The 26,084-nt window shown below is 47.7% G+C and overlaps 8 protein-coding genes across 8 annotated transcripts; 6 read left to right on the top strand and 2 right to left on the bottom strand.

Moving 5' to 3' along the window:
* Positions 1–124: 124 nt before the first annotated feature.
* On the top strand, positions 125–2,431 carry BGW36DRAFT_24676 (uncharacterized protein). The gene has a single exon (XM_046210017.1). It carries the CDS (start codon positions 394–396, stop codon positions 2,308–2,310), a length of 1,917 nt encoding a protein of 638 aa, XP_046068547.1. The 5' UTR covers positions 125–393; the 3' UTR covers positions 2,311–2,431.
* Positions 2,432–3,088: 657 nt separating this feature from the next.
* Positions 3,089–4,215, bottom strand: BGW36DRAFT_399495 (uncharacterized protein; the record flags this gene model as incomplete). Its single annotated transcript, XM_046218527.1, has 2 exons — positions 3,089–4,081; positions 4,159–4,215. The coding sequence occupies 2 exons, from the start codon at positions 4,213–4,215 to the stop codon at positions 3,089–3,091; spliced, it is 1,050 nt and encodes a 349-aa protein (XP_046068546.1).
* A 1,510-nt stretch (positions 4,216–5,725) lies between these two features.
* BGW36DRAFT_430425 (putative zinc metallo proteinase) lies at positions 5,726–8,288 on the top strand (the record flags this gene model as incomplete). The annotated part of the gene is made up of 5 exons (XM_046220843.1): positions 5,726–6,010; positions 6,068–6,163; positions 6,227–7,955; positions 8,005–8,131; positions 8,192–8,288. 5 exons carry the CDS (start codon positions 5,726–5,728, stop codon positions 8,286–8,288), a joined length of 2,334 nt encoding a protein of 777 aa, XP_046068545.1.
* A 5,920-nt stretch (positions 8,289–14,208) lies between these two features.
* Positions 14,209–16,737, top strand: BGW36DRAFT_399493 (putative CP2 transcription factor; the record flags this gene model as incomplete). Its single annotated transcript, XM_046218526.1, has 5 exons — positions 14,209–14,222; positions 14,274–14,420; positions 14,474–15,010; positions 15,117–16,375; positions 16,424–16,737. The coding sequence occupies 5 exons, from the start codon at positions 14,209–14,211 to the stop codon at positions 16,735–16,737; spliced, it is 2,271 nt and encodes a 756-aa protein (XP_046068544.1).
* Positions 16,738–17,285: 548 nt separating this feature from the next.
* On the top strand, positions 17,286–17,613 carry BGW36DRAFT_384943 (uncharacterized protein; the record flags this gene model as incomplete). Its single annotated transcript, XM_046216858.1, has 1 exon — positions 17,286–17,613. A coding segment is annotated over exon 1 (181 nt), but the record flags the coding sequence as incomplete, so codon positions are not given.
* Positions 17,614–18,737: 1,124 nt separating this feature from the next.
* BGW36DRAFT_430423 (uncharacterized protein) lies at positions 18,738–19,661 on the top strand (the record flags this gene model as incomplete). Its single annotated transcript, XM_046220842.1, has 4 exons — positions 18,738–18,930; positions 18,986–19,015; positions 19,105–19,158; positions 19,210–19,661. The coding sequence occupies 4 exons, from the start codon at positions 18,738–18,740 to the stop codon at positions 19,659–19,661; spliced, it is 729 nt and encodes a 242-aa protein (XP_046068542.1).
* A 42-nt stretch (positions 19,662–19,703) lies between these two features.
* Positions 19,704–24,156, bottom strand: BGW36DRAFT_384941 (putative vacuolar assembly protein). The gene is made up of 5 exons (XM_046216857.1): positions 23,816–24,156; positions 23,733–23,759; positions 22,702–23,678; positions 20,356–22,640; positions 19,704–20,275 (listed from the first exon to the last, which is right to left on the bottom strand). The coding sequence occupies exons 1-5, from the start codon at positions 24,113–24,115 to the stop codon at positions 19,983–19,985; spliced, it is 3,882 nt and encodes a 1,293-aa protein (XP_046068541.1). The 5' UTR covers positions 24,116–24,156; the 3' UTR covers positions 19,704–19,982.
* A 274-nt stretch (positions 24,157–24,430) lies between these two features.
* On the top strand, positions 24,431–25,776 carry BGW36DRAFT_302122 (YagE family protein; the record flags this gene model as incomplete). Its single annotated transcript, XM_046211753.1, has 2 exons — positions 24,431–24,751; positions 24,805–25,776. The coding sequence occupies 2 exons, from the start codon at positions 24,431–24,433 to the stop codon at positions 25,774–25,776; spliced, it is 1,293 nt and encodes a 430-aa protein (XP_046068540.1).
* Between the last annotated feature and the right edge of the window lie 308 nt (positions 25,777–26,084).

Genomic DNA, 26,084 nt, shown 5'->3' with positions numbered 1-26,084 from the left:
GGCGCTAATGAAATATCCATTAAGACTCAGCCAATGAAGTTGCAAACAATTCAATAGTGCATCGTGGCGCTTGAAATCACCAGAATCAGGGCTAAATTTTAATCGCCACATGGTCCCGGCTCGGCTCATATAGCCGTGGTTTTATTTAACCTTTGGTACCTTTAGGGCATTGGAAGCGAATTATTGTAAATAGCATATTATTGCCACGTTTTTCTACCTAGTCGGGAGTTGTTGGATTCTGAGGGGCACCAAAGTCCTATAATAAGAATGTCTGCAGCGCTCAGCAGAATTGCTTTTGAGATTCTTTATCCTTTCTCCAGCCAGGTCCATTGATTTCAGTGCGGTCTTGTCTCTCTTTGTGGAGCACGTTCGGCACCAGTGTTTATTAGAATAATGCGCTTCATACTCAAGTCTCTCGCTTTACTAGCTGTTGCGGCGCAGCCCGCTATAGTTACGGCTGTCCCAGATACTAGCCCTGCCTCCTGCACTGTATCGACTTCACCTCCAATCACATGTTCCGAAGGCGTGTATCTACAAGGAAGTTCATATTATCAATGGCACTGCAGCATGGGATTGAGTGGTTCGATCTTTTCGAGCGGCACAGGATATTCACTGCGGGCTTGCATGGGTGCCTGTACAGGTAACTCAGCTTGTTCTGGGGTAGATTTTATTCCTGCAGCAAATTTTTGCCGTTTTTATACAGGTCCAGTGACTTTCGTTGCAAACGGTTTTGAAGCAGCTGTCAAATACACCTCTAACCCTTGCGACCCAACCACCACCACTTCCTCCTCATCCTCAACGTCCACCTCGACTTCGACATCAACGAGTGCTTCAAGCTGTGGTCCAATTACTACAACTACGGTCTTTCGTCGAGACCAGATAGCAACGATGCGACATCTCAACCCGGTTGTTGTGAGGGAACACCCATATAAGAGAGATCTCTTATATGTTCGCATTACTACGAGGACGTCCGCTTGTTCGGATACTATCACTACCTCGACTACTTCTACAAGTTCTGCGACGGTTGTGACAACGCCTGTATCAACGCCTGTATCAACGCCCGTGTCAACGCCTGTATCAACGCCCGTGTCAACGCCCGTCTCAACGCCTGTGTCAACGCCTGTGTCAACGCCTGTGTCAACGCCTGTGTCAACGCCTGTGTCAACGCCTGTGTCAACGCCTGTGTCAACGCCTGTGTCAACGCCTGTGTCAACGCCCGTGTCAACGCCCGTGTCAACGCCCGTGTCAACGCCCGTGTCAACGCCCGTGTCAACGCCTGTGTCAACGCCTGTGTCAACGCCTGTGTCAACGCCTGTATCAACGCCTGTATCAACGCCCGTCTCAACGCCTGTGTCAACCCCTTTGACTTCTTCAACTCCAGCTGTCGGAACAAGTTGCCGTCCATCCAGGACTCCTTGCAGTGGCTCCTCTCGTCCTACCGGCCGACCTACCGGCAATACATCGACCACAGGATCTGTTTCCACAATCATTTCTCAATCGCAGACACCATCAGCTTCGTCAACTTCTCTTTTTTCTCAGACTTGTTCCGCAGGCCACACAACCATAGGATCTGCTTCCACAACCGTCTTTCAATCGCAAACAACGTCAACTTCACCCACTTCTCCTATCTCTCAGGTCGGTTCCACAGGCCACACGACCACGGCACATATGACCACTGGCACCGTGCAAGGGCAGTCTACATCAACATTATCAATCCCCATGACTGCTCCTTCGAAGACTTCTCCGGAAGAAGTAGTCACGATCACATTGACTCAAACATACGTCGTACCCTGCTCCACGGGCTTTGAAACATCCACCATCACACTAACCACCACCCATTGCGGCTGCACCGAAACTCCACGACCCACTGCTATTGTCCTGACGACATATACCACTGTGTGCCCACAGAGCTGGGGGTTCACCGCTCCAGTTGCCGTCACTGTACCTGCTACGCCGTTGGCCGTTGTTCCTGCCGTACCTACATCTACCCGAGCCACAGCCACGGTTGCTGCTGGCGGGACACTCCCAACTGGAACTTTTACCGCGACTGAGCCCGGTTCAAATACCGAAACTGAAACAGAGACGCAGGATGGAACTACTACCGCTGTCGCAGGAGGCTACGTAGCTGGAGGAAAGCCAACCACTGTTACCAGCGTTACCACGCAAGTAGCTTCAGCAAGCTTATCGACAAAGGGCTCCTCGGCATCAACTACTGGGCTTCCATTTAAGGGCAGCGCTTCGTCCTTGAGTGATCACACCAGTTTTGTTGGTAGTATCATTGCTGTGATGGGTGCTTTGATACTTTTGTAAATATTTCCACTATCATACAGCTTATTTCAATAGGCGTCCTTGAAAATTTCCATTCTCTATACTCTGTCTGTGGGTCTCTAGGGTACCACACACAGATTATTGCCAGCATTAATGTCAATACTCTCACAACACTTTCAACTTTCTATAGATCTAAACCCAATCATAACATTGAACAATTGATTGCCAAGAACATTGACCCAGCCAGTCGGATATTATCCTGCCCTAACCAAAAGCAGACTAGACTCATTCGCGAAAAAACGCGTGAACGCGAAAATCGACGCGACGCGACGCGGGGAAATTGAATTTGAGAGCATTCAGAATTGATTTGCCAGAAACAGAGTCTAGGTAGTGTCTGGTTGTGATTACATACAGCTTTGATACTGGGACAGAAACTGCCACGGCGAATGTAGTGAACAGCGGGGGAAAAAAAACCGAGTCTGGCTGAGTCGTGACAGGACAAGACACAATTGTAAAGTAGAAAATAAAATGCCGCACCATGCGTGACAAAATAGGCCAATTTGAAAGTCAAGAGGAATGTGATGCATGTATAGACATCGTTGGAGGTGGATAATATAATATACCAACAAGGAGACAGCCCCGTACTCGAACATGAAGGGAGGAAGATAGTAACCCACCTCATGGATGAAAAGAAAAGCAGCGATGAACAACTCGCTTGTAATATGCAACTGTACCGAATGAAACACAGGATCATACAAAACAGAATTTCATGAGTTAGTCGTATCGGGCGTAACAGGCGTGGAAGAACTGGGCTGCATGTTTATGGCCGAAGCTCTTCGCCAAGTTGTAATGCTAAACCGGAGTCCTTGCCGCGGCCGACCGGGCTGTTCATGTCAGGAGGTAGAAGGTTGTCGAAGTTCAAGGACTTTCGGGCGGTCCTCATCAGAGGGGTTTTGGAAAGGTTCCCTGGAGTACGGCCACCCCAAGGACGTTGGGCCGGACTAGGCGTGACATTGACGAAGTCGGCAAAGTTGAATTGTTGTCCTGGGGTACCAAAATTGGGAAATACACCACCGCCAGGCGTAGGGGTCAATGACGGCAAGGCCGCATATTGGCTCGGCGGAGTAGATGGAGGAAAGTCCCTCGTCTGCAATTTGGTATTGATCCGAGCGGGGGTTGGAGAGTTCGCCAGGTAGAGAAGCAGATCTGCACCATCCTCGTTCTCATTTTCCTTGCCATTTCTGGGTTGACGAGTGGCTCGTAGAGGTGGAGTGCGCGGGGGAGAAGAGCTAATCATGGAAGAGCTAACATTGTGGTCCTGGCGGGCTGGAAGCTCGAGGTCATTCTCTGCATCTGAATTGCCGGGAAATGCTAGGCTTGGGATGTCGAATGAAGGGGGGTGGTTCGAGTAGATTGGCAGTTGACGGCCAAGGCCTGGTGATGATTCTGGCAGATGATGTGAAGCCTTCCATGACGTCCTACGGGCCTTTGCTGGACATCCTGCATCTGAGTCGGACCGCACCCGCTTCCGACTGGCATTCAGCATCGGCTGCATCACCTCTGGGTTGAAAGTCGCAGCATGCTTGTTTCGTGCCGATCGAGGCAGCTCGTGAGAAAATGCAGCGTTCCTTGCGGGTGAGGAGGTCAGAGGGGTTTCATAGCGGCTGTATGGTATTTCTGATGACGAGTCGGATGGCTTGTCGGACGCCAGCTGGTCATCCTGATTACTCTCCTTCACCTCCGCCGAGGCTGTCCGGCTCTGCTGGTATTTGACCTTGGCGAGGCCTAGCCGATCTTGAAGGCTCAGGCATACCTAGAGCCAGTAGTTTTGTAAGCATTGGCATTGTCCTTGAGAGCGAAGAAGCAAATTTGCAAAAGCGTCAAACTAACCTTGGCGATGTTCTTGCGAATGGTCCCGTTCATGGTTCGTTCTTGCGTGGGAGACATGTTATTTCCTTCCCTCCTTTCTTTTTTCTCTCTCCAAAATCCTCTCACTGAGTCACATCCGGGGGTGGAGTGTGAAATAACAGCTTGAGACTTCGGACGGGGAGGATGGGATGGAGGCGCCAAGCGCTGTCTTTTTTCCCAAACCCTTCCAGCAGCAGCGAGGGTGCGGGAGAGAAGGCAGCTCTGTCGCCCGTCAGAGGAGACGACAGTCCAAGAAGGGCGGTCAATTGACAGCAGAGCAAAACAAGATGGTCTCGGAAACCTGTGGTGACGAGAGAGAGGCAGGGCTGAGTGGACTGGGAGAGTACTTGGTACTTACTAGGGTGGCAGGTGGCAGTGGCAGGCACGAAAAAGCGGCAAGGGTGGGCCCTAGTAGTAAGTGCATTATTTACTCTTTCGTATGTACCTTGCTATTCACCATTTCCTATGTCTATTTAATGATTATTATATATGTATATGTAGCTATTTACTATCTAATAACCTGATATCAATGGCTCCCTGTTGACTGTTTGAACTACTATCAATGACTGAAAGGTGAGTGGTGATGGATGGATGCGACAAGATGGACATTCTTGAACAGCTCACATTCCAGAGGCTTGCACAACGCTACGCAATATGCATTGATCATTGCTCCTCACCGTTTGCAATAACCTATCTGGCTGCATTCTGTCATAGTTGGGTTTGAGGGAGTGTGCGACAGTAGGTAAGTGGAAAGATAGAGTAGCTGGTTTTCTGTGCTAGCATATGCATGAACAGAACAATACGTACAGTAGCGAAACAAGAGGGGGTATCCGCGTCATCGCCGCCATTGCTGATCTGCTTCCACCCGCCAGAATTCCTGACCAAGGTTTGTTTCTCTGCCTCTGCCTGCCTGCTCCAATGGTGTTTCCACCAGCAACGTCCAGGTGGAGCCGCCGGTGCACGGGACATGTCCGTGAAGCTGGTTTCTGAGCTGATAACAACAATCACGAAGAATCCTGAGCTTTGCTGATGGGCCTCGCCGTGGCCGCTATTGTCGTCCCAGTTTATTATTGCCGTTAATATCGGTTGCCCCCTATTTATATTCATATTTTACCACTGCGATCAGGCTGATTCCTGCAAGCTGCTGCCGTCATTCCCTGCGGCTCGCCTCCCGCCGTCCCACCGTCGCTTGTCTCAGATCCGTGCTGACTGACTGCCTACTTGATCAGCCTCGCAACAACCCCAGTGATAGTCACAGTCATACTTACATTCACCGTCACCGATACGCCTCGCTCGTGCCTGCTCTGTCGGCTGGCATGCGCGTTTGTTGACCGGCAACCTGCAGCATCATTTTCTCCGCAGACCCCTCAACCTCAACGCGAGACAGAAAGTGAAAGAAGGAGAGTAGGAGAGAAGGAATTGCCCGCCTATCGTCCCTGCCACGTCCAACCTGCTCCTACCCAGCTGCTCAGGGCGCGATACCGTCAACCCCGCCGAAAGGCGGCCTCAATTGCATGCACCGCGACTGCTGTCTATCCTTTCTTTCGACATGTCCATCTTCAAGGAGCTTCGACGCCGGTCCAAGGCCAGCTTTCGCACAAACACGTCCGGTGTATCGCATTCCAACGGCGATATGACAAGTGGCCAGTCCTCGTCGACCTTGGAGACTTCATATAGCTCCAGCACGCCCCCGTCGTCAATCAAACCTACTTTGTCCACCAGCAATCTCCAGACTCTAAGCAAATCAGTCAGCGGATCGGAGACTCCCATGCAGTCGCCGCCTCCGCAACGTCCAGTGCCCATATCTTCCCAATCAAACAGGAACAGTTTCTACGTATGTTCTCATTCATTACCTAGAGAATAAGATGCTAACAATTTTTGAACCCTCCAGGCCGGAAACAGCTCACCTGCAAATGGCTCTATTCGTACCCCCGCTCCTACCTCCCCATATGCTCCTCGAATCCTCTCCGTCTCTGATAATTCATGGGTAGGACCAGACCAAGACAAGAAATTGATTTCAAGACTGCTGACTCCATCTGTTTTATTTCAGGTCCATCAAAAAGTCCTCCTCGTGTACGGCCAAGTTGGCGATCCGCGACAACATCCCATCAACGGCACTTTGACAGTCTATCACAATCAGGAAAACTTTCCTACGACCACCTGGCCTGTCTGCGAATCTCATTTCAAGGTGCTGGTTCATCTTGTACCGGGCCCGAATCGTCTCCGCTTTGATTTTACCTCCTCTAAACAGTCAACCAGCTCTGCCTCGAGTCATTCTTCCTGGCATAATATCAACTACCTCCCCCTCATCAATTCCCCTCCCCTCGATCTTGTCATTCTTCTAGCTAAGGATTCCCCCGGCACTTTCGATGCGCTACCCGATCGCGCTCAAAGAGGCGAGAATAACCTTGAGATGGCTGTACGAAAGTATCGAATGGCTGCCTATCTCTGGCAGGCTTTTACGGGGGAGCAAATGTTCCGACATTCTTTTGGCCGACGCTGCTTTCGCTTTGAGGAAGAATGGCAAGCGGGGACTCTTAGTCAACGAGACGCCCAGACTGGGCAAATGAGAAACGAGGCCAAGATTCACATCGTGCGTTCTGACAAGACGGTCGCAGAGCTACGGGACCTAGATCTTGCCCAACAGCATGGGCCTGCAACCAAGAAAGATGGACTTTTTGAAATCGCCAAGGATGCCGTCACCAACCACTTTCAACCACACCCTGATCAGAAGCGATATGTTTCAGTGTTGTTGCTCGATTCCCAATGGGACACCCAATCGAGAGTGATCACCGGCCATGCAGCATTGGGCTCAGATAGTGGCAATATAAAAATGGCTATCTTCGGCTCTCACAGTCTCCAAAGCTACCCTTCTTGTCTCGAGGAGGTCGTTCCAGCATTTACTGACTGCACCAGGACTGACACACAGTTTCTTGCGAACGACTGCGAAGAAGCAGGAAGCAACTGGGAGTCAGCCAATATTGGCATAGGCGCACATTTACACGAAGTCGGCCACTTATTTGGTTGTCCTCACCAAGAATCTGGTGTAATGCTCCGAGACTATGTGCGTCTAAACCGGACCTTCACCAGCCGTGAACCATTTTCAACTCGGACAAAGTCCCAGGGCTTGAAAATATGCACACCAGCGGATGAGTGTCAATGGCACCGGCTTGATGCTCTTCGGTTTAGGTTCCATCCTTGTTTTCGCTTGCCCAGCGATCCCCCCTCACACCATGACGAGAGCATTCAATTGTGGCCAGTAGAGAATGGAAAGATCCTTATTACCGCTAAATCGGGGGTGGCTTTTCTCGAAGTTTATGTCGACGGAGACGATCTTTGCCACCACTTTCTAGAGTTCATTCACAGCGAGTCGCCGAATAGCAATGTCCCTCGACAGGTGACTGTCACGGAGGCTGAGCTACGGCAGTTACTACCGTCTGAGAAACAGAAGAAGAAGTTTCGCATACAGGTCTTTTCAGGCGGTCTCGGGAAGCAGACTGTCGATGATGTCGGCCTTTTTACTTCGAAAAAGTCGTTCGTGAAGCTCCCCAAGGGTCAATTAGGCTTCAAGGGTAGCAAGCTCGGCAATTCGCAGTTGGATAATACTGAACCGCAACAAATCCTCTTGGACAGCACTTTTATCCAGACCAAATTGTTGACATCCATCAAAGTTTATCATGGTTTTGCATTGGACGGTATGGAGTTTTTTTACGAAGATGCGACTAGTCAGCTCTTTGGCAAAAGAGGTGGTAAGCCGGGCGGCGATGAGTTTGTTCTTGGTAAGTATTCTTAACCGTAGCAATACTCATGTTATTGACGACATGATAGACACGAGGCGTGGAGAGATTTTGCTGGGCTTCTATATCCGGGCTGGCCTCTGGATCGATGGCATCGAGATTCTCACAAGCTTAGGAAGAAAATCAGGGGTTTATGGAAATGCACAGGGTGGTTCAGGGTATGCAATAAATGGGAAAAACAGGAAAGGTGCCAATCACTTGCTGACTTGCCGATCTAGACATACTCTTATACCTCCTCGAGGATACAGCATTGCTGGCATATCGGGCACCTGTGGCTCATGGGTCGACGGGCTTTCATTGATCATTATGCGCTAAGAACGCTACGCATCTATGTTATTACGGCCTAGTTATTGCTTCTCAAGCAGAGGCGATAAATGTTGGTCCGCATGCATCACTACTACAAGAACAAGGAGCAGGACTACAACATCAGCATTTGCTTTTGAATTCCCGTTAAGATAGCGCACCCTGCCAGTGTCTGGGAGTGCCGACCTCTGTTACAGCTATTTCGATCGCGTGTTATGACAACGAAGCTACCTCGCGGTTTGATGCATTTAGCGAGTTGTATAAATCGCCAAACGTCGCCTCAGGGTAGTATTAGGGCCCTCGAGGCTGATTTACGTCTTTATTGGAGGCATCAACGAACCTCATTTTGTCAGTTGTATAATTACACATTAGGTTGGGTTGCATATTTTGGATGCTGGATAGATATGTAGGATATCAATATCTAATCCATGATTGTTCAACACGTGCATCTTTAAACAACAAGGCATTCACGACAGCTCCTTGCATTGTTATCAATAATATGTTATAGATTTGCATGATGCTAAGTACCAGTCTGTTCAATTGACACCTCTAAGAATTGGCATTTAAAACTACATATACATATATGCATGAGAACATTCTCCTCGCGGTCTGCACAATCGGCGCACTGCAGTCAGAAACATGCTGTTCATATAATCGATCTACAAGGAAGTGAGAGGTGGTGACACAAGCGTCCTTTGCACACAGTAGACAATTTCCCTGCGACCCTGGCTTTTGAAAAAATATTAATAGCTAGTCATGCTCAACGAGTCAACAGTCGAACAGTAGGAATAATCTGAATGCGACGTACTATAACAAATCAGGCCAAATTCCCGCTATGCCTTCTCGTTCTCTGATTGGCTGGAGCTACGTGCCATCGTGCCAAGCCAGCCATTACCGCTTCATTCCATGTTTGCACTAGTGCGTAAGGAACTATTTGGACAATCTGATGTATACGGCCGCGTTCTATGTTACGCGTATCGTATGTATGTATGGCAACGATCCGCTCTGATACGTTATGTCTATCACTTTCCATTCTGGAAGTATCATGTACTGACTGTCAAACATTACAGCCTATCATGTCTCATTATGGCGTTTGCTGACATCGAGCAGGCATAATTCATGAATATTAATGGCGTTGGCTGAGCGAGTAGGATCCACGCATTCGGAGTGTGGCTTATGCGGGCATTGATATGTGTAATGTCACGTCTATAGTCGATGAATGTGTTCGTGTTCGCGCAATAACGAAGGCATATTATTATTTGGGCACGACTGCACTTTCGCCTTTGGAAGCGGCCTTATTATGGATCGCATCTGTGTAACAGTGTCGATTTATCTCGGAAATGATCGATGCATCCATTTTTATTTCCACGGTCCGTGGCGTTTCGTGCCGGCAGTGGTTTGTGATGTCGAGTCATTATAATACATTCTTGTCAATCCAAGTCATTAATACTAGTGCTATTGTTATTGTTACCAAGAGGGAATTAATTATACACACACGTAGCCAAAATATCCGCCTCCTACGTGCTTTAAGCCCCAGCTAGCTTAGATATTACCGTGGCTTGAGGTTGTTATGTCACGGCCGAGCACTTCTGCGACTTAAATGTTACACCAGCTACGCCTCCCAAACCATCAATATTAAATACCATTAATAAAATTTCTTTCCTCATCCTGAAAACAAATGTCCATCGCTGGGCTAGGTGATTGGGTGATTGGCAGTGGCAGTGGAGGGGGCCACCGCCGATCACTTGGCGCCTATCGCCACTCCGGGATTTCGCTCCGAGGAATCAGAAGCGGCCCTGCTACATGACTAAGCATGTGCTAGCTGTTTCGGGCCGGCCAACGGTTGCGATCTATACAATACCATCAGTATCTACTATCAACTCAACGAATAAATGTGAATTTTTGTTGATTATTAAATATTGAATAGCGCTGTTGATACTGATGATGTCAATTTCAATACACTTGAGATGTTCGTCTTTCTCTGTTTACCGGTAGATGGAATCTAGGAGCTGCAGCCGTCGCACAACCCACCGCGCATCAAGATCATCAAGATCATCAAGATCATTCAGACAGTGTGTGCTATGTGCCTCGCACAGCCTGTATACAATGGCCACGTATCGATATTAATGATTATCTGCTTCACATGCCACACTATGCGAGCTCAAGTATTTAGTCCCAGCCACAAGAAGCTGTATCATTAGTTAATATTGCTGTTGCTGGATATCATTTACTAACCAGGCGGTGCCTAATAATATTGGTTGCTAAATGTGTATCTATGCAGCCGTGGAGATCGCTCCAATAGTATTTCTGAGGACGTTTCATCCTCGGCAGTCCGCATTGGACAGAGCCGACTCCCGATGAGTAGAACCCTCTAAAATATAGTACTCGAGTCGTTGGTTTTATGGTAATTGATCAACTTTCGAGTCCACGTGGAGCGAAACCATTGTCAATGCCATCGCTCTAAATGATGATTATACAGTTACAAGGCAATGAATAACAAATAACAAAAAAGAATGCTCTCTTTGTCTATTTTTGTAGCTAGAATTTAACCTTGTATTCATAGTTTGTATGGGGAAAGCGGGGTCATCCATAATAAAATGAGTCAATAGTATGCAAATACCAAGAGTGTCTGAAGTGGCAAATAACAGCACAGACCCCGGCAAATTGCAATATTGATTTTTTGTGTCTCAAGCCTCAGTCAGAGTGTTTGGTGCGTTTTCATCTTTATCACATGTGGCTTGTAAATCATTGCCTTATGCTTAGACCGATTGTCTACCAATTCTTTGGTGGCAAAGTCATATTTCCACTATTTGATTTTTCCCCTTGCCCTTTTTGTCTACGTTTTTTGTCGTCGGTAAGTTATCATTGTGTGAGTTTGGTATGTTGAAATATGTAAGGAAACGGGGCTTTCTCCGACATTACAGTACCAAAGACGAACCCATGGTCAAGCCTAAAACGGTCGCCCTGACCATCCTCGACGTTTTGAGGCGTTAATGACGTAACCTGCTATATCCCTATTTTTAAAATGCAATCATCTACCTGTGCTCCAGCCACAGGTTCTCTTATCTCATAGATTCCGATTTAGCGGTGGTCAGTTCGTCAATTGTGGCTGAACACTTCCATGGATTACAGAATCGATGTTTTCGTCTTCGGTTATTCTCCTGGGTATTTTCCTGTCATCGCACATGCAGAAAATCTGCTGTATTTCGAGTAACATGTCTATGTGACAGTATTAGGTGCTGTAGTCCTTCCACTATCGTGTGCCAGTCATATTATTGATCGCCCCGAACAACTACAAGTACATTATAGAACAGCTACAAAGATAATATGATTGGGTTGCTCTGACTCGGTTTGACAATAAATAGGCAACAGAGTTTGAAGACACCAGAATGTGGGTTTCGTTTTATGTCTCAACGCTTCATAAATGAGGAGCAAAGGCCATTGGATGGAAGACTTTCCCTATGTATGCAGTTGCGGTATGCTCGATGATCTTAACTAGCTCTCCCGTTTCAAATGGCACTACTACCCACAGGCAGACGGGTTTATTTTCCGCTCATTCGCATTTTCGGAATGGCGTCGCAAGGGATCCTCCTATCTGGATACTATCTCCAGACCCAATTGACGAGTTTTTGATAACATATCGATTTTAACCACCAACCATAGTGGCGGCATCACGGGAAACCATTGACTGTCATTGTTGTTGTGGCTTGAATCCACAACGACCACTTTTTCTTTCCCTTGCCCCGCTGAGATTTAATAGGCGATGTTATAAAGAATGGGCTTCGAGAGGGACCCCCAGTGGGCCTGTGCGAGTGCATACGCCATGCAAGCCACGATTCGAAAATCGATCCTATTGCGTAATGGGCTGGAATGCGAGTATTCGAAGTCCTCGCCCATCACCTTCTGAATAGCTGAATAGTAGCATGTCGAGTTACATTGAACGAAGGCATGCTCGCGATCCATCGCGGGCGATAGTCGCGGCACTAAGAAGCATGCTTATCGGCCAGATTTACATCTAGAGCAGCCGAAGATACGTATAGTACCTTGGCGTGGTGGCAGGCGTTAGAAAGCACGTGCTATTAGCTTCGATAGTCGATTTCTTGCAGGGAGTTCATTGCTCAATTTCACGGCTTCGTTTGTTCACGACGGAACATCCGATAGATAATTGATTGGATTATTTGCCCTGCAGGATCATCCACGTCGATGCGAAATTGAGATCCACAAAAGTCGAGAACGTGGTAGCGGTTGATGTATATCAGAAGGGCGATCGATCTGACTCGCCGCCTGGCAGCGCAGCGATAAATCGTCATTTCCACAAGATTTGTTTTATTCATCGAAATTGTGAAAATGTCGAGGCTGTCAGCTAATCGCTGGGAACCAATGACCGGTCGGAACCACAGCCACGGAACTGTTAGTTATTCAATAATTTTTCCGTTCCATCTTCTCTTCTCCCATGACGGTCTGCATTGGCTCAATTGATCTGGTAACTGTATATACCGCATACTGACATGGCTGTGCTGTCTGCTTAAGAAAGCTAGCTATACACGCCTACAAAATAAATATAGCATGTTTCGAATGCCAGCTGGACGGTATTAATAGCAATCATGGCGAATAAGACTGTGGGGAAGCTACCGTCTCCGATGCAGCTGAATGAGCCGTCTCACCCGAGTGGACGAGCGGCGACGCTGACATCAACGCGCCGAGCGTCGCTCGCTCAGGGATGGTGTGAGGAGATACAAGCGGCACGCTGAATACCAGCCATTGTTGAATGCTCCATGATGTCAAGAATAGTATTGTAGAATTGATATAATACAAGCCTTAATACAAGAGCATACTCAAGACAGAAGGGTATTTGACGGCACGCTAGTAACGTATCTGGTCACGGCCATACCGCCGTGCGGGTCCATCAGCAGGCGGCCCCGCAATAGATTTCAGGCCCCACTCATGTAGCTGCTGCTGCATGAATAAGGTATTACAAGCCAATCAGCAGGTGCTGTGTACACCAACGCCCAAGCCTCTTGCTGGGATGCCGTGCTGTGGCTCGCACAGTAGCTGTTAGTCCGCCCGTTCTGACTGGCCCAACCGCAAGGGGACTGTATCAGTATGTCTGTGCCTTTGCCTATACTGAGCGTAATTATGAGGGTATTCCGTATCTCGACGTATTGTGCCGTACGATATAGTCTGTACTGTCACCAATAAGGGGCAATGCAGCGCCTGTTCATATTCGGAATCATGCTATATCTCAACAATAAAGATTCTTATTTCCAATATCCTATTTCTGGGATTACACACTCTCGCCATCGACCGCGGCAATGCGTCCTCGCGTTCCGTGGTTCCATGCGAAGAAAGCGGGTAGCACCGCACCACACCCCGCCCTTGTAAAGCCAATACGTAATTATTGACACTGACCACCACCACCTGCCCTACTCTCCTCCTGATCTCAAATTATTACTATTACTATTACCTATCCCTGTTCATTACCTCTCTTCCTCTTCAACTTCCTTTTTTTTAATCCTCAATCTCCTTTGCTTTCCGCTACTTTACACTCTCGTCGACCCGTTTGCGCTGACGATAAACTATACACGACACTAATCTCGAACTATTCCTTCTGTTTTCCGCCCCTCGTGCTTCCCACGCCATAGTTATCTTCCACCGTCTCACTGCAGTTTGTCTGTGGCATTACCATCGACTGCACCTGCCACTCGCTCGACGAGAATCACAACAATAAATCTTGATCCCGTCGCATAGAGGAGACTTTGCGATAGAGGCCTTCGTCGCTGACACCGAAACAGTAAGGAGAGCGAGAGAACCGAATCCGTGCCTGCTCCGAATGTGGCACCTAGTCCGGCCCTCGTCTCTTTTCCTTTACGATTTCCTTTTTTCCAGCTGTCTGCTGTTCTAATTCCAGTCCGAACAACTGTTGTCGCCCCTGATGTTTCGCAACCGGTTCGTCCATTCATCGTCTCTCGAGAAAGCTTCCAGCTAATCAGTTGATAGTAGAACATCGCAAAAGCCCGGCGAGGAGTTCATCAACAAGTTCCGCAAGTCGTTCCCCGACGTCATTTCTTCGATCTCTTTTCCCGGTGATGACAGGCAGGGTAGTTCGGTCAACCAAGCTACTCTAGACTCTGAAATCCATGACAGGTTCGTTTTGGCTGCGAAGTGAAAAAGTAGAGATTGCTGAACAAGGAATATAGGCCTGAAAACGATGAAATCAATAAACCCAACGATCCGACTCCGAGGGCGCTCCAGGACATCAGATTCACACCCTCCGTTTTGGATCCAAACTCGTTTCAATTCATGGACTTTGCAAACCAACCCCCCGGCTACTATACACCCAATACCGGGGGAATGACAACGATATACCACCCTCAAGCCGGCGACCTTCACACGCCGTTACCCTACAACCTTGGCACTCCGATATCAATACCAAATACAATATCAGCAAGCCAGCCTGTCGACCCTCCCGGCGACATGAATGTCAACAACTTTACTCCAAATATGCAGCACTTCATGCCCCAGCCATTTCAAAATATGAATCCTTTCGCCGAGCAAACAGCCTTCGCTCCCAACTCATTCATACATCGAGATTCGACATACGACCCTATGGATAGATCGGAGGAATCTTCAATGGATCAAATGACAATGCAAGGCGGCCAACCTTTGAACATGATGATGCCAAATGTTGGATTCTCGGAACAAATGGATGTTAGGTCTGATGCGCAGACCGAGAAGTAAGAACCAAAACTTTTAATCAAAAATCCGTCCCATATTCTGTTCAATATCAGTCCACATTTGATCACTATTTTCTAAAAGGATATTGCTCCTGACACTACGCAGATTCCGATACGGCGTTACGTTACGTGCCCCAACTGCCATGATCAAACACCATGATGAAATACCAATGACTTACCTCAACAAAGGACAGGCTTATTCGATATCCGTTGTAGATACTGCTCCTCGCCCCCCCAGCAGTCAGCCTTGCAAATACCGCACATTTATACGCGTCTCTTTCGAAGATGAACAACAACGGTCAAAGCCTGCTACTTGTTGGCAATTATGGAAAGAGGGACGAGGTTCTAGCGAAGCTTATCAACGAGGCGGTAAGCTCCTTGCCGTGGAATACGTCGATCCCATGCAGGGTGGAGATGAAGATCAACGGTATCGGCAGGTCGAACTCCAAAACGCTTCTTTCGATGGCTTTTGTGTTACTTGGACTGCCAACCCGACTGCTGGTTCCGCTGATTGTGCGATTTCTGTTCGTTTCAATTTTCTTTCGACCGACTTTAGTCATTCGAAGGGTGTTAAAGGCATCCCTGTCCGGTTATGCGCGAAGACGGAGATTTTGACGCCGAACGATGCAGCACCTAGCCTGCCAGCAGCCGAGGTGTGTTATTGCAAAGTCAAGCTTTTCCGCGATCACGGCGCGGAACGGAAATTGTCAAATGACATTGCACATGTTAAAAAGAACATGGACAAGCTAAAGCAGCAAATAGCCCAGATGGAGATGGGAGGAGGTAATTTCAACAAACGCAAACGTAGTAGTGTGTCCATTGCGACCAAGGTTTCTGACCATCGACCAGTCAAGATTCCCAAACACAAACGCACGTGGTCCATGGACTCACAAGAAAACGGCGGCAAGCTTTCTCCCGAAGACGATCTCCATCTCCGATATTCAATGTTGCAAGACATGTTTTCGTCGACCCGTCCGATCAGCGTTCTTAACCTTCGAGGCGACGAACAAGACGACCCCGATCTCTTCCCCGTCGCGCTACCGAGCCAGAAATTCGATCACCTTTCCCGCCAAAGCACTCTCGAATCTTTACGCAGCGTTGATGGAGGCTCTGGTGCTTCAGTTATTTTGTCACCGACTAACAGTAGTATTTCACTCAACTCTCCTCGACGACCGCCGGAACTGCAGCTACCAAATAATGCATCAAATCGGAATGATGATGGTATAGATTGGTCGAACGCTAACCTACAGTCATCTACACTCAACCAGCCCACGAAGGTCAGAAAGAATACGACTACCGGCTATATCGAAGCAATAGATATCGACCCAACTTATAATCCGCCGGCAGAGCGTCCGCCAAAACCGAGTACGTTACTTGCTTGAGTTCTATGGTGCTTTTGCTAATGTTCTTTAGTTGCATGTTTCTATATTCGCTTTCCGTCTGAGCAAGGGGACGATTACTACCGTGCAGTTTACTTGAACGAGCGCACTGTTCATAATTTGATGAATAAGATTTCGGAGAAGTACAAGATAGATGAAGATCGTATCGTTCGACTTCTTCGCATCAATCACAATGGACTGAGGATCATGATGGACGACGACATTGTTCAGCAACTTCCTGAAGGCCAAGACATGGTGGCTGAATTTTCCGATGCATCTAACTTCCAGATTGCTACTCCCGACGTGGACTCGCCCACATCCGCCGTCGAAGTGAGCTTGAAATATTAAAACTTGCTTCACGCAATCATTTGCCTCCTTTCAATTCATACTTCAATTTACTCGATTCCCACCTTCTGATACTGCTCCGTTTTCCCGACTACGGCCGTCAACTCGACTTGCATGCAAACCGCAGTTGCTGAATGGCAATATCTAATCTTAATGTCGCTTGCTGCGTGGTATATGCAGGGCATACGGTGCTTATCAGCGAATTCAACTATGGTGGTTGTGTCAAACTAATGTTTGACTTTATTGCATTTATCTGCCTCCTTTTGGGCTGTGTTTTATACGGCGTTTGGGCTGGTCTTTTCTCTTTTCCGGTCTCCTTTGTTTTGGGCGTTGAATACGGGGATAATACACGAGTCTCCGAGCAATGATACCCATGTCGTTATATCTGTCTTTTTATTTTCTGTCATTTTTGTTTTGAGGCATTTTTGCGAGTTATATACAGATGGGATTTTTTTTACATGGCCATGAAGGCGATACAGGAGTCTTCACGCAACAATGGCAAGACATAACAGCATTCTACACTTTTTTCTGACACATCTCATAGCTGTCAGACTTTTCGACTCTGAACTTTTTTCAGCTTTTTTCAGCTTTTTTAATTGTTTGTTTTCTTCTTTCTCCTTGCCTTCTTCCTTCTTTGGAAGAGCACGGTATGAAGTACACGAGATTGATACCCTGCTGGTTTTGCTACTATCTATTCTACTCTCCACTTCCAAGGACCACTTTCCATTATCTCTGTTTTATCTACGTACTACCTCTACGCATGTACGTTTACAGTTGCTATGTGGTGCAGATTCGGGAATTCTATGTAGTTGGACACTATCTCTATCTGATATAGACTATAAAATTCTAGAGTCCAAAGGGTTTCCAGCAGATCCAGCTTATGTCTTTCTGGGAGTGGTCGATCGAGGCTAGTATCAATTTCCGAGCAGCTGTCTAGATGCATCCTAGAATCCGGGGAAATTTCAGGCAACCTAGCACTGTTCGGGATTGACACTTATGCCGACACCTCGACAGATATGTATTATTAACTTGATTTTGGACTTTATTGACTACGATACATGGAAAGTATGTTTGACTGTATCGAGGATGCTCCGCCACTGCTGCCTTCGTAAGTACAGGCTCGACTATCGGACGAGGATCGTAGCAGGCCCCTTCGTGAGATTACAAAAGTATCACAAGGAACGGGTTCTGTCCTTTAACTTTGAAAACTTACAAACAGGAAACATCCTGCCGATGATGCAGGCTCCGCGTTGTTTCAGTACGGAAGAGTATAATTGGATGCCGGTCATTGGCAGCAATGGGAAGGCAATTATGTTGAACACAGTGGTCCAGTTTGAGCCAGCGGCGAATGTGCCAGTAGAGATTGATAGTGGTGATGAACGTTAATGAACCTTTCAGGGAGCTCCTAGGCTCACCCTTCATTATCACGAATGCCGGATCCTTTCTTTTCTATGAATGAAACTTTTCGGCCGTAGCCGTGACCCCAACCATGGTCTCAACAAGTATTCCCTTGTCCGCGAGACTACGAAGCAAGTCAATGGTCAGGTATGACAACTGTGTCTCGCCAGCCCGGCTTGGGGAGGGGGGGTGCAATAATATGACGCCATAGTCTAGCTTGCCCCGTAAACACATTTGGGCTCTCTGTTACAAGGCACCAAAAACTTAGTGTTAGGGTTATCTGTGTCTAGTTTAAACGACCCCTGACTGAAGAGAATGGATATTCGTATTCCTTGTATTTAAATTTACATGTTAATAGAATAATAATCAAAACATAAGATTTGGTATTATACTCAAAAGACGAGAGTTGACATACAGGGCTCTACGCTAATCTAAAATGAGAATGGAAGTTTCCAAATTAGGAAACACGCTACCTGTTTTGTCGCTTCGAGCCTTTATCACCTACTAAGTTGAGCAGAGCAATGTGATGTGGACTGTGTACAGTCGGAGAGCGTGCCTGAGGAGTGCCTGAGAAATGCCTGAATAATTCCTGAACTGTAGTCAGGATGCCTACCTTCCGCAGCATGGGATCGCCCTTCCCCAGATGTCGCAGCCAATTCCTCTCTCCTCCCTCAATCTCGCTCGTTCACCATTTGTCAACCATACCAACTCTTATCGTGCCAACACCAGTCTTTTATTTCAAGTCATTGCAAGCCCGTTGTCAGAATGATGGTGCCTCTAGTGCTGTTTACCATCTTGGTTTTTGGGCCATTGGGTCTGTGTCTGAGTAGGTTACACTGACCCACGACCAAAGGTGTTTTTATTTCCCTCGTCAATACTGACCGTGAGTCGGCTTAGAAGCTGACATCAGTCCATCTGCAATCTGTAAATAACCCCAGTCCAACAGAACCTCATTGCTGATAATGTATTTAGGTAAATTGGCTCATAATATCGATGAAAACCGGGGTGACTTTGTATGTCGAGATGGTAAGCTGTCTTTATTCAACTTTCTCTCTATCTACTAATTGTCACTTCAAGTCGCTACTTCCACGTCTATAATAGTCAGCCACGTTCACGAGACCTCTTTCAGAACCATTACCATTGAACCCAGCTTTCCTGGAGAGCAATGGCCAACTACAGCTCCTACAACATTTTTATTACCAACCGAAACTTTCCCTCGCCCTCCTCACACTCCAACGCCCTTCTTGACTCCAACAAGTTGGCTCACATCGGTGTCAGCTCCAATATCTAATGTCTCAATGCATAGCAGTATGTCCTCGAACGTGGCGACACCTGGATCATTACTCTCCACAAAGACAACCGAAAGTGAGTCGCTCACAGACACACGCGACACATATACGGTACCTGCTCCTACCCATACCACCAAATCAGCACCCAATGTCGCGGTTGGAAAGAGCGGCCCTAGCGCTGCGTTTGGTGGGATGGCGGTAGCGCTTTTGAGCCTTGTCATTGAAATAAATATAGCTTGAAGGAACATTTGCGGCCGACTCTTCTTTTCAAGCGGTTTATGCCTCGTTTCTATCATTTGAGAAGATATACGTCTTTCACATTGCAAAGACATTATCCAACCCTATAGCAAGCGACCTGAAGGATATGGGAAGGAGTCAATTCCAATTTTACAAACATGTATATCACGGCCACCCGAAACATTATGAATACCACGCAAGACGGGTCACCTCAGAACTTCCTAGTAAATTGGGGGTATCAATGCAAAACTACAGAACCATACAAAAATCCTACATCACAACATGAAATCCAATCCAACTAGACCAAAACTAATTGTTCATACTTCATGCACCTACTGGGACAGATGCATTCTCAACTTCTCTGCCCAGTGCACAAATTCGACACCCGTCCCCGATCCGATCACGTATCAGACGCGCTGCATTGACTTTGGGTCCGACAGTTCGAGATGCCGCATAATACGAAGGATCCTCGGTTTCATAGTCTTCCTGTATTGTCGATGACTCCTGAGAAGTCTCGTCCGAGGAGGCGTATTCGTCGCCATGCGAATGGGCCTGCTCCCTAACGTGAGAGAGATGGAAAATGTGGCCACAAGCAAATCCAACGAGTATCTCTTTTTCTGTACATCACAGATGTTAATTAAAATATGGAAAGACTCAAAACTGCCTGTGATGTGATATGGAAAAATATGAAACTTACCATTTTTGTGAAAAGCTTTCAAACAGCCCCCGCACAACCCAGGGGCGACATGGCGAGATTTATTGAGTATGTCACGAGGGCGCTCAACTCCCCCATCATCTGCATTTTTTTCGTCGTCGACATCTTTTAGTTTGTCGTTCTCCAACACTGAAGAAGAGACGTCTTCTGACGTGCAGATATCAAATTTAATGCCTCTCCGCTGTCCCCGACGAAGATTATCCATGCCAACTGCCACCTCACTTTCTAAAACCTTGGCTGCTCCTTGACTGATGCTAGATTGAACATCATGATCCCGAAGTAACCGGGTAAGCCCGTCTCTAAGTCCCTCGATTTCTAGTCCGCTTGGGATGCGCTTGACGAGTTTAATCGGGTCGATTGATGTTCCCGCTTCGGTCAACAATGCGTGTATGAAGGCTGGTTTGTCCATCGAGTAGTTTAGCAAGTCCTCCCATAAGTCGGCGTCATCTTGATCTTTAGCAAAGTTTATTGCCTGAGAGACATCATTCAAATCGGATAAAATCAGATTGAGGGCCCTCTTTGTCTGACCCGTCTTAGAGAGAAGGTATATGAGTTCTGATGTATAATGTCGCATTTCACAGATCTTACAAGCCTCATCAAAAGAGTAGGATGTGCTTGTTTGCAGAAAGTCCATCAGCAACTGCCGGTCGTAGTCGGCAAATAGATTTAATGCAACATCGGCAAATGGCTCTACCAACGTCCTTCCTTCATCTGCAGCAAGTTTTTCGGTCGCGTCCCGAGAATAGCGTCCACGGGCCCGGAGGCGAGGCTTTTCTGCTCTGGATGGGTGGTCTTCTCCATTCCAGAGTGAGCGGAGGTAAAAATAAAGATACAGACGGCCTGATGCAGTCTGCAACTGCGATACGACAGTCTCTGGGTGGACGATACCATTATATGCTTCTCGAACAAGGATTTTTATGGATTCGGCACTGGCTTCTTCCAACTCAGAAATGGGTGCTCTTTCCGCTTGCTGTTTTGAAACACGGATGAGGATAAATTTCAAAATATCGTCTGAAATGGCGTGCGCTAGACGAAATTCTCGAATCAAAGAAAGTGCGGCCTCAGCATCTTGTAGCCGTATATAGCATCGCAAAGCCTCACGATAGCGCCCATCGGCTAATAACAGTTTAGCAAGCTTTTCCACCAAGATTCGCCAGTCATCCGAGTCCGCCTCGATGTATCCCTCGTTCAGTTGCTCTTCGATTGCTGAAATAATACTCGAGATTTCGAATAGATCGGGCGGCCACTGATCAAGCAGTTTTTTAAACCGTGACTTGTCGTGAGAAACATAATATTCGAGAATGACGACAAATACCTTGGACGGAAGTGGGGGGAGTATGTCGACAGGAATATACTGTGTAATCTCGTCAAACTTGCTCGCCTCTATGAACCTCCAAATCCAATGCTCCCATCTAGGTGTTGTGTTCAGGACCTTGGCACAGACTTCGCCTGCCCTCTCCCACTGCTTTTCATGAACAAGTTGTTCTAGCCACAATTCGCCTATACGACGCTTTTCTTTTTCGGAAATTGTGTTTTTGGACTGGGCCACAGTTGTCACAGAAGAGCTGTCATCGGCAAAGAACTCTACCAAGCTAGTCTGAGACCTGGCGTACACTTCATTTTGTCCTTCTGATGAAGGATTTGAAGCTTCGGGATGCTGATCAACGAGGTTCCAAGCTTCTTCGTATTTATTATGTGATTCGAGCCACAAAAGATGGTCTGACAGATCTGTGGGCGCAGCAGCTATACAGTCGAATGGACTATGGACAAATATTTTGATACCTTTTGTGGCGGATACAGTTTGCAGTTCCTTTGGTATGGTAGACCCCCCTGAAGTTAGGTTAGAGATGAATGAACTAGCAGCTCTTTCAGAGCCCTTTTCACCATTACTTCCCCCACTCCGAATACTGGCATTTGATGCGAAAAGTCTTGCTGGATATAGCGTGGCGTCCAATAGTCCCGTACCCAATACGCCGAGGGTACCTCGTTGCACAACAGCTGGTGAAATTCGGGGAGGCGAAACAACACTCATATGATAATCAGACGAAGAAAGGGTCTGATATCGCTGGACAGAGAGTGTGTCCGCGCTAACTTCTTCTTGCGTTTCAACATCGATGAGACGAAGTTCGGGTTCTGCGGCTCTTTGCTTCCGGCTACTTTGCGAATGCTTCTCTGAATCATCCTTTTCGCCTTCTAGGTATGCCAAAACAAGAAGTAGGTTTCGGCTATACATAGCGACACCGGAAATAATACAATCCGTTCGTAAACTTGCGTATTGTCAGTTCTCTGGATGGAGTAGGCGAGGTGCATCATTTTCCCAGAACTCACATTGTGACTACCTCGGCGTCCCCAAGTTTTCGATCACCAACTCGGCTCGCAGCAGGTGGAACACGGTCAGGATAGACATTGATAACCCATATTGTCCCGCCCCAGCCAATCACAAGTTTCTCGGTCTCCTGTGAAATACTAGCCACATGAGGGCGATCAAGTTGACTGGAATCCAGCAGAGGTTCGTTATCCTCTAAAATGTCAAAAGATTTTTCGTCCACCCATTCCGCATGCGCTCTCCAAACGCCTGCCATCTCTTCCCATTGAGGACGATTTGGTCTGTCGATGTGCCGTATTCGTGTCCATGCATATTCTGTGTCAGTGGGGTCAAGGTGAAGATGTGAACGCATGATCTTGATGCCTTCTTCATTGACCCACACAACATATTTCCCCGATAATGACCACTTGATTGTATTTATAGCCCCCTCCCCGCTGTGAAGCACAGTATCTTTGCCAGAGTTAGCACCTAGGCCAAGAGACCCTAACCATCCAGATGCAGTCGCCGCCGCGCCACTCAATGTCGTAGAATTTTCAGTCGTTCCTGGCCGTCCTCCAACAGTTAGAATTAATTGCCCAGCTCGACCGCCTGATAGATAAGTTCGATCATTCTTATACTCTGGAGAGAGCGCCACAGCTTGAACCGGCCGACCAAAATTCCGAAGAAGGACATCTTTAGGATCGAGCAGTGAATAGACACAAACATTTCCATCAATTGATGAGGTGGCTATATAAATGGAATTGGAAGGTGTTGGTGGTAGCACCAGTTGATGAGAGTCTCTCGTTTTGCCCTTTCCTCGCGCGGACGCATTAGGAGACTTGGCGGCAAGAAGGGCCTCATCTTCAGACGACCTATTGGCACTGGTTGATCGTAGACCTGGAAGAGGTGGTGGGAATGGAGACGTCGAGGCAGATGTGACGGTTGCAGAATGCGCTGTGTAAACTCGGAGAGTTTTGAATGTCGGTAATGATAGGATATGCTAGGATGATGGTCAATTATACAAAATCGTTTAATTCAATACGTGCCATCTCACAATATTTCCGTTATGTGTTCCGACTATCTATACAAGCGCGATTCATTAGAAGTAAATCCTCAGTTGCACTGAACGTAGCGTACCATCTTATCTCCTCCGGCTAGGAATGTACTGGTTGCGTCTCCACCACGATATAGAGATGGAATATGTTTGGTGAGATAGGCATATTTCAACCGAGGCTCTTCATCCTCTTCATCGTCGTCGTCCTCTTCCTCATCCTCGTCTCCGCCTTCAGTTGTCTCATCTCCACTAGCATCTCGGTTGGTCGCATCTTGTTCGTCGTCGATACCGTTGCCGTGCGTCTGATTAGCAGTGCGAAATTCATGTGGTTCAAGTTTTCCCAGTCCGTCGGGAGACTCAGCGGCAGCATCGACCGACTCCATTCTTGGGGCCAGGTCAGCGCGTCGCTGAAGCTGAAGCTGGGGCTGGAGCTGCTAGTACGGATTGCTGGGGGAGCTTGGGGTAAACGCCGAGAAACCATGCCGGGTGACTAAGCAATGGCTTCCCTCCGAGCTTCTTCAGGCTTCAAGACCTGCTTCTGTTCCTCATCTTCTCCAACAATTCTAACTCCCTGGCAGACAAGAACCTAGGTATGGTGATGTCCTTCTATTTCCGTGTTGAGCTGAGGTTCTTGGACTTTTCGAAACCATAGATGAATCGTCTTAACCTCCTCGGGCCACCGCCAACCTCCCTTCACCATGTTTGCTCGTCCAATAGTCTGCTCAGTTTCTCAAGGGTTGCTTAGGCCTGTGCAGAACCTGTCACCTTGGAGATTGACTCCATTTTGTGCAATCGGACAAGGTTCCTTCTCAAGCCTGTCCGTGCGGTTATCATCGAAACAGTCGCCACCAGGAGAATCGACTCGGAAGGCGGCTGTTTCGGGATCGGGGACTCCAGTACACCGACGGAAAACAGCTGCAAATACGTCGCTTCGTCGGGTTGCGGTAGAAGCGCAGCGCTCGAGGAGCGGCGTACTTTCGAGGGACCAGCTCGCAGAGAAAGGGCTAGATCAGAGCAAGGTCATTCGCCCGAATGTGTCTTTCTTTTCAAACATGGCTAATCGTTGAGGTAGGCAGTTAATGCTTATGCCGTTGCTGAGCGGTTTGATCTTGCTCAGGTCAGAGATATCGTACAAGAAAAGGGCTACGAACCTGACCCCTTCAACACTCAGCTGTACCCGCAAGTTTTACATATTCAAGTTCCACTCGATTCTGTTCGTCGATTGTCAAACCCGAATGTCACAGATCTACCCTCTGATGAAGTCGGTGACGTATTCGTTTTCCCTTCAGGAACCGTGGTCTCATGGTCGCTCCCGGACAACTTTACAGAGTACTTCGCATCCAAAACACTGCAACCAGCGGCTGTGGGTCAGCATGGGGATAACTTGGAAACAGAGAATTTAGATTTTGTCGAGGATGCGGACCGCGATAATAGCTATATTAAGGGAGATACTATTATTCTGGGCACCAAACATAGCGTGAACGAACAGGAAGCTGCTATGGCCAATCGCCAGAATGTTGACACGGTACTAACAAAGATCGCGTTTTCATCTGGACTGGCGCGCAGTACGAAACTTGCTGTCCTAGAAAGCCTCCTCTCCGATTATTTTGAATCAACACGAAACATTCCAACCTTGCTCTCACGAGGCTCACGTCTGCCATATACGAGGGATTTCATTCTCCGGAAGACAGGTCAACTGCTCAGCGTCAGGGCGCAGTTAAATCTGTACTCTGAGCTAACTGATTCTCTACCAGACATATTCTGGGACAGCCGCCACGACCTCGGTCTTGAGGGCTACTATGAACAAGTGGGCAGGGCCCTGGATGTTGGCATCCGCATTAAGCTATTGAATGAAAAGATGGACTACGCGCAAGAAATTGCCAGTGTCTTGCGTGAAAGGCTAAGTGAGACCCATGGGCTCCGGCTAGAATGGATTATCATCCTGCTTATCGCGGTCGAAGTGGGCTTTGAAGTGCTCCGACTGTGGTCAGAACGCGATCAAGGAGAGGAGAAAGCGGACGAGGCAGCAGCAACAACGCGATGATATATCTGGCGATATATATATTCCGAAATATTGTAAATAAATCACTTGATACCCATCTCATCCATCAGCAAGATGTTTAACCAGAACAATAAAATGGCTCTGTGGCAGTGTAGATGCGTAAGCAAGAGGAGCAGAGAGCAAGTTACTTGCCTGTTTGGTGGCCTGGAGCAGCCTGGCCAATGGGCACGGGGCATACTCCACATGTCGCGGTCATGCGCATCAGCTTCCCTACGCAGCTACTTCTACTGCCTCAATCCCCCGTCACTCCCCAGCCTCTGTAAATATAATATTTTTCTTACCTAATTCAA

This window comes from Talaromyces proteolyticus (genome assembly GCF_021365285.1).
Source record: "Talaromyces proteolyticus strain PMI_201 chromosome Unknown BGW36scaffold_10, whole genome shotgun sequence".
In the NCBI taxonomy this organism is placed as follows: domain Eukaryota; kingdom Fungi; phylum Ascomycota; class Eurotiomycetes; order Eurotiales; family Trichocomaceae; genus Talaromyces; species Talaromyces proteolyticus.
Note: the sequence above shows the minus strand (reverse complement) of the source record. Positions and strands in the feature narration are given on the sequence as shown.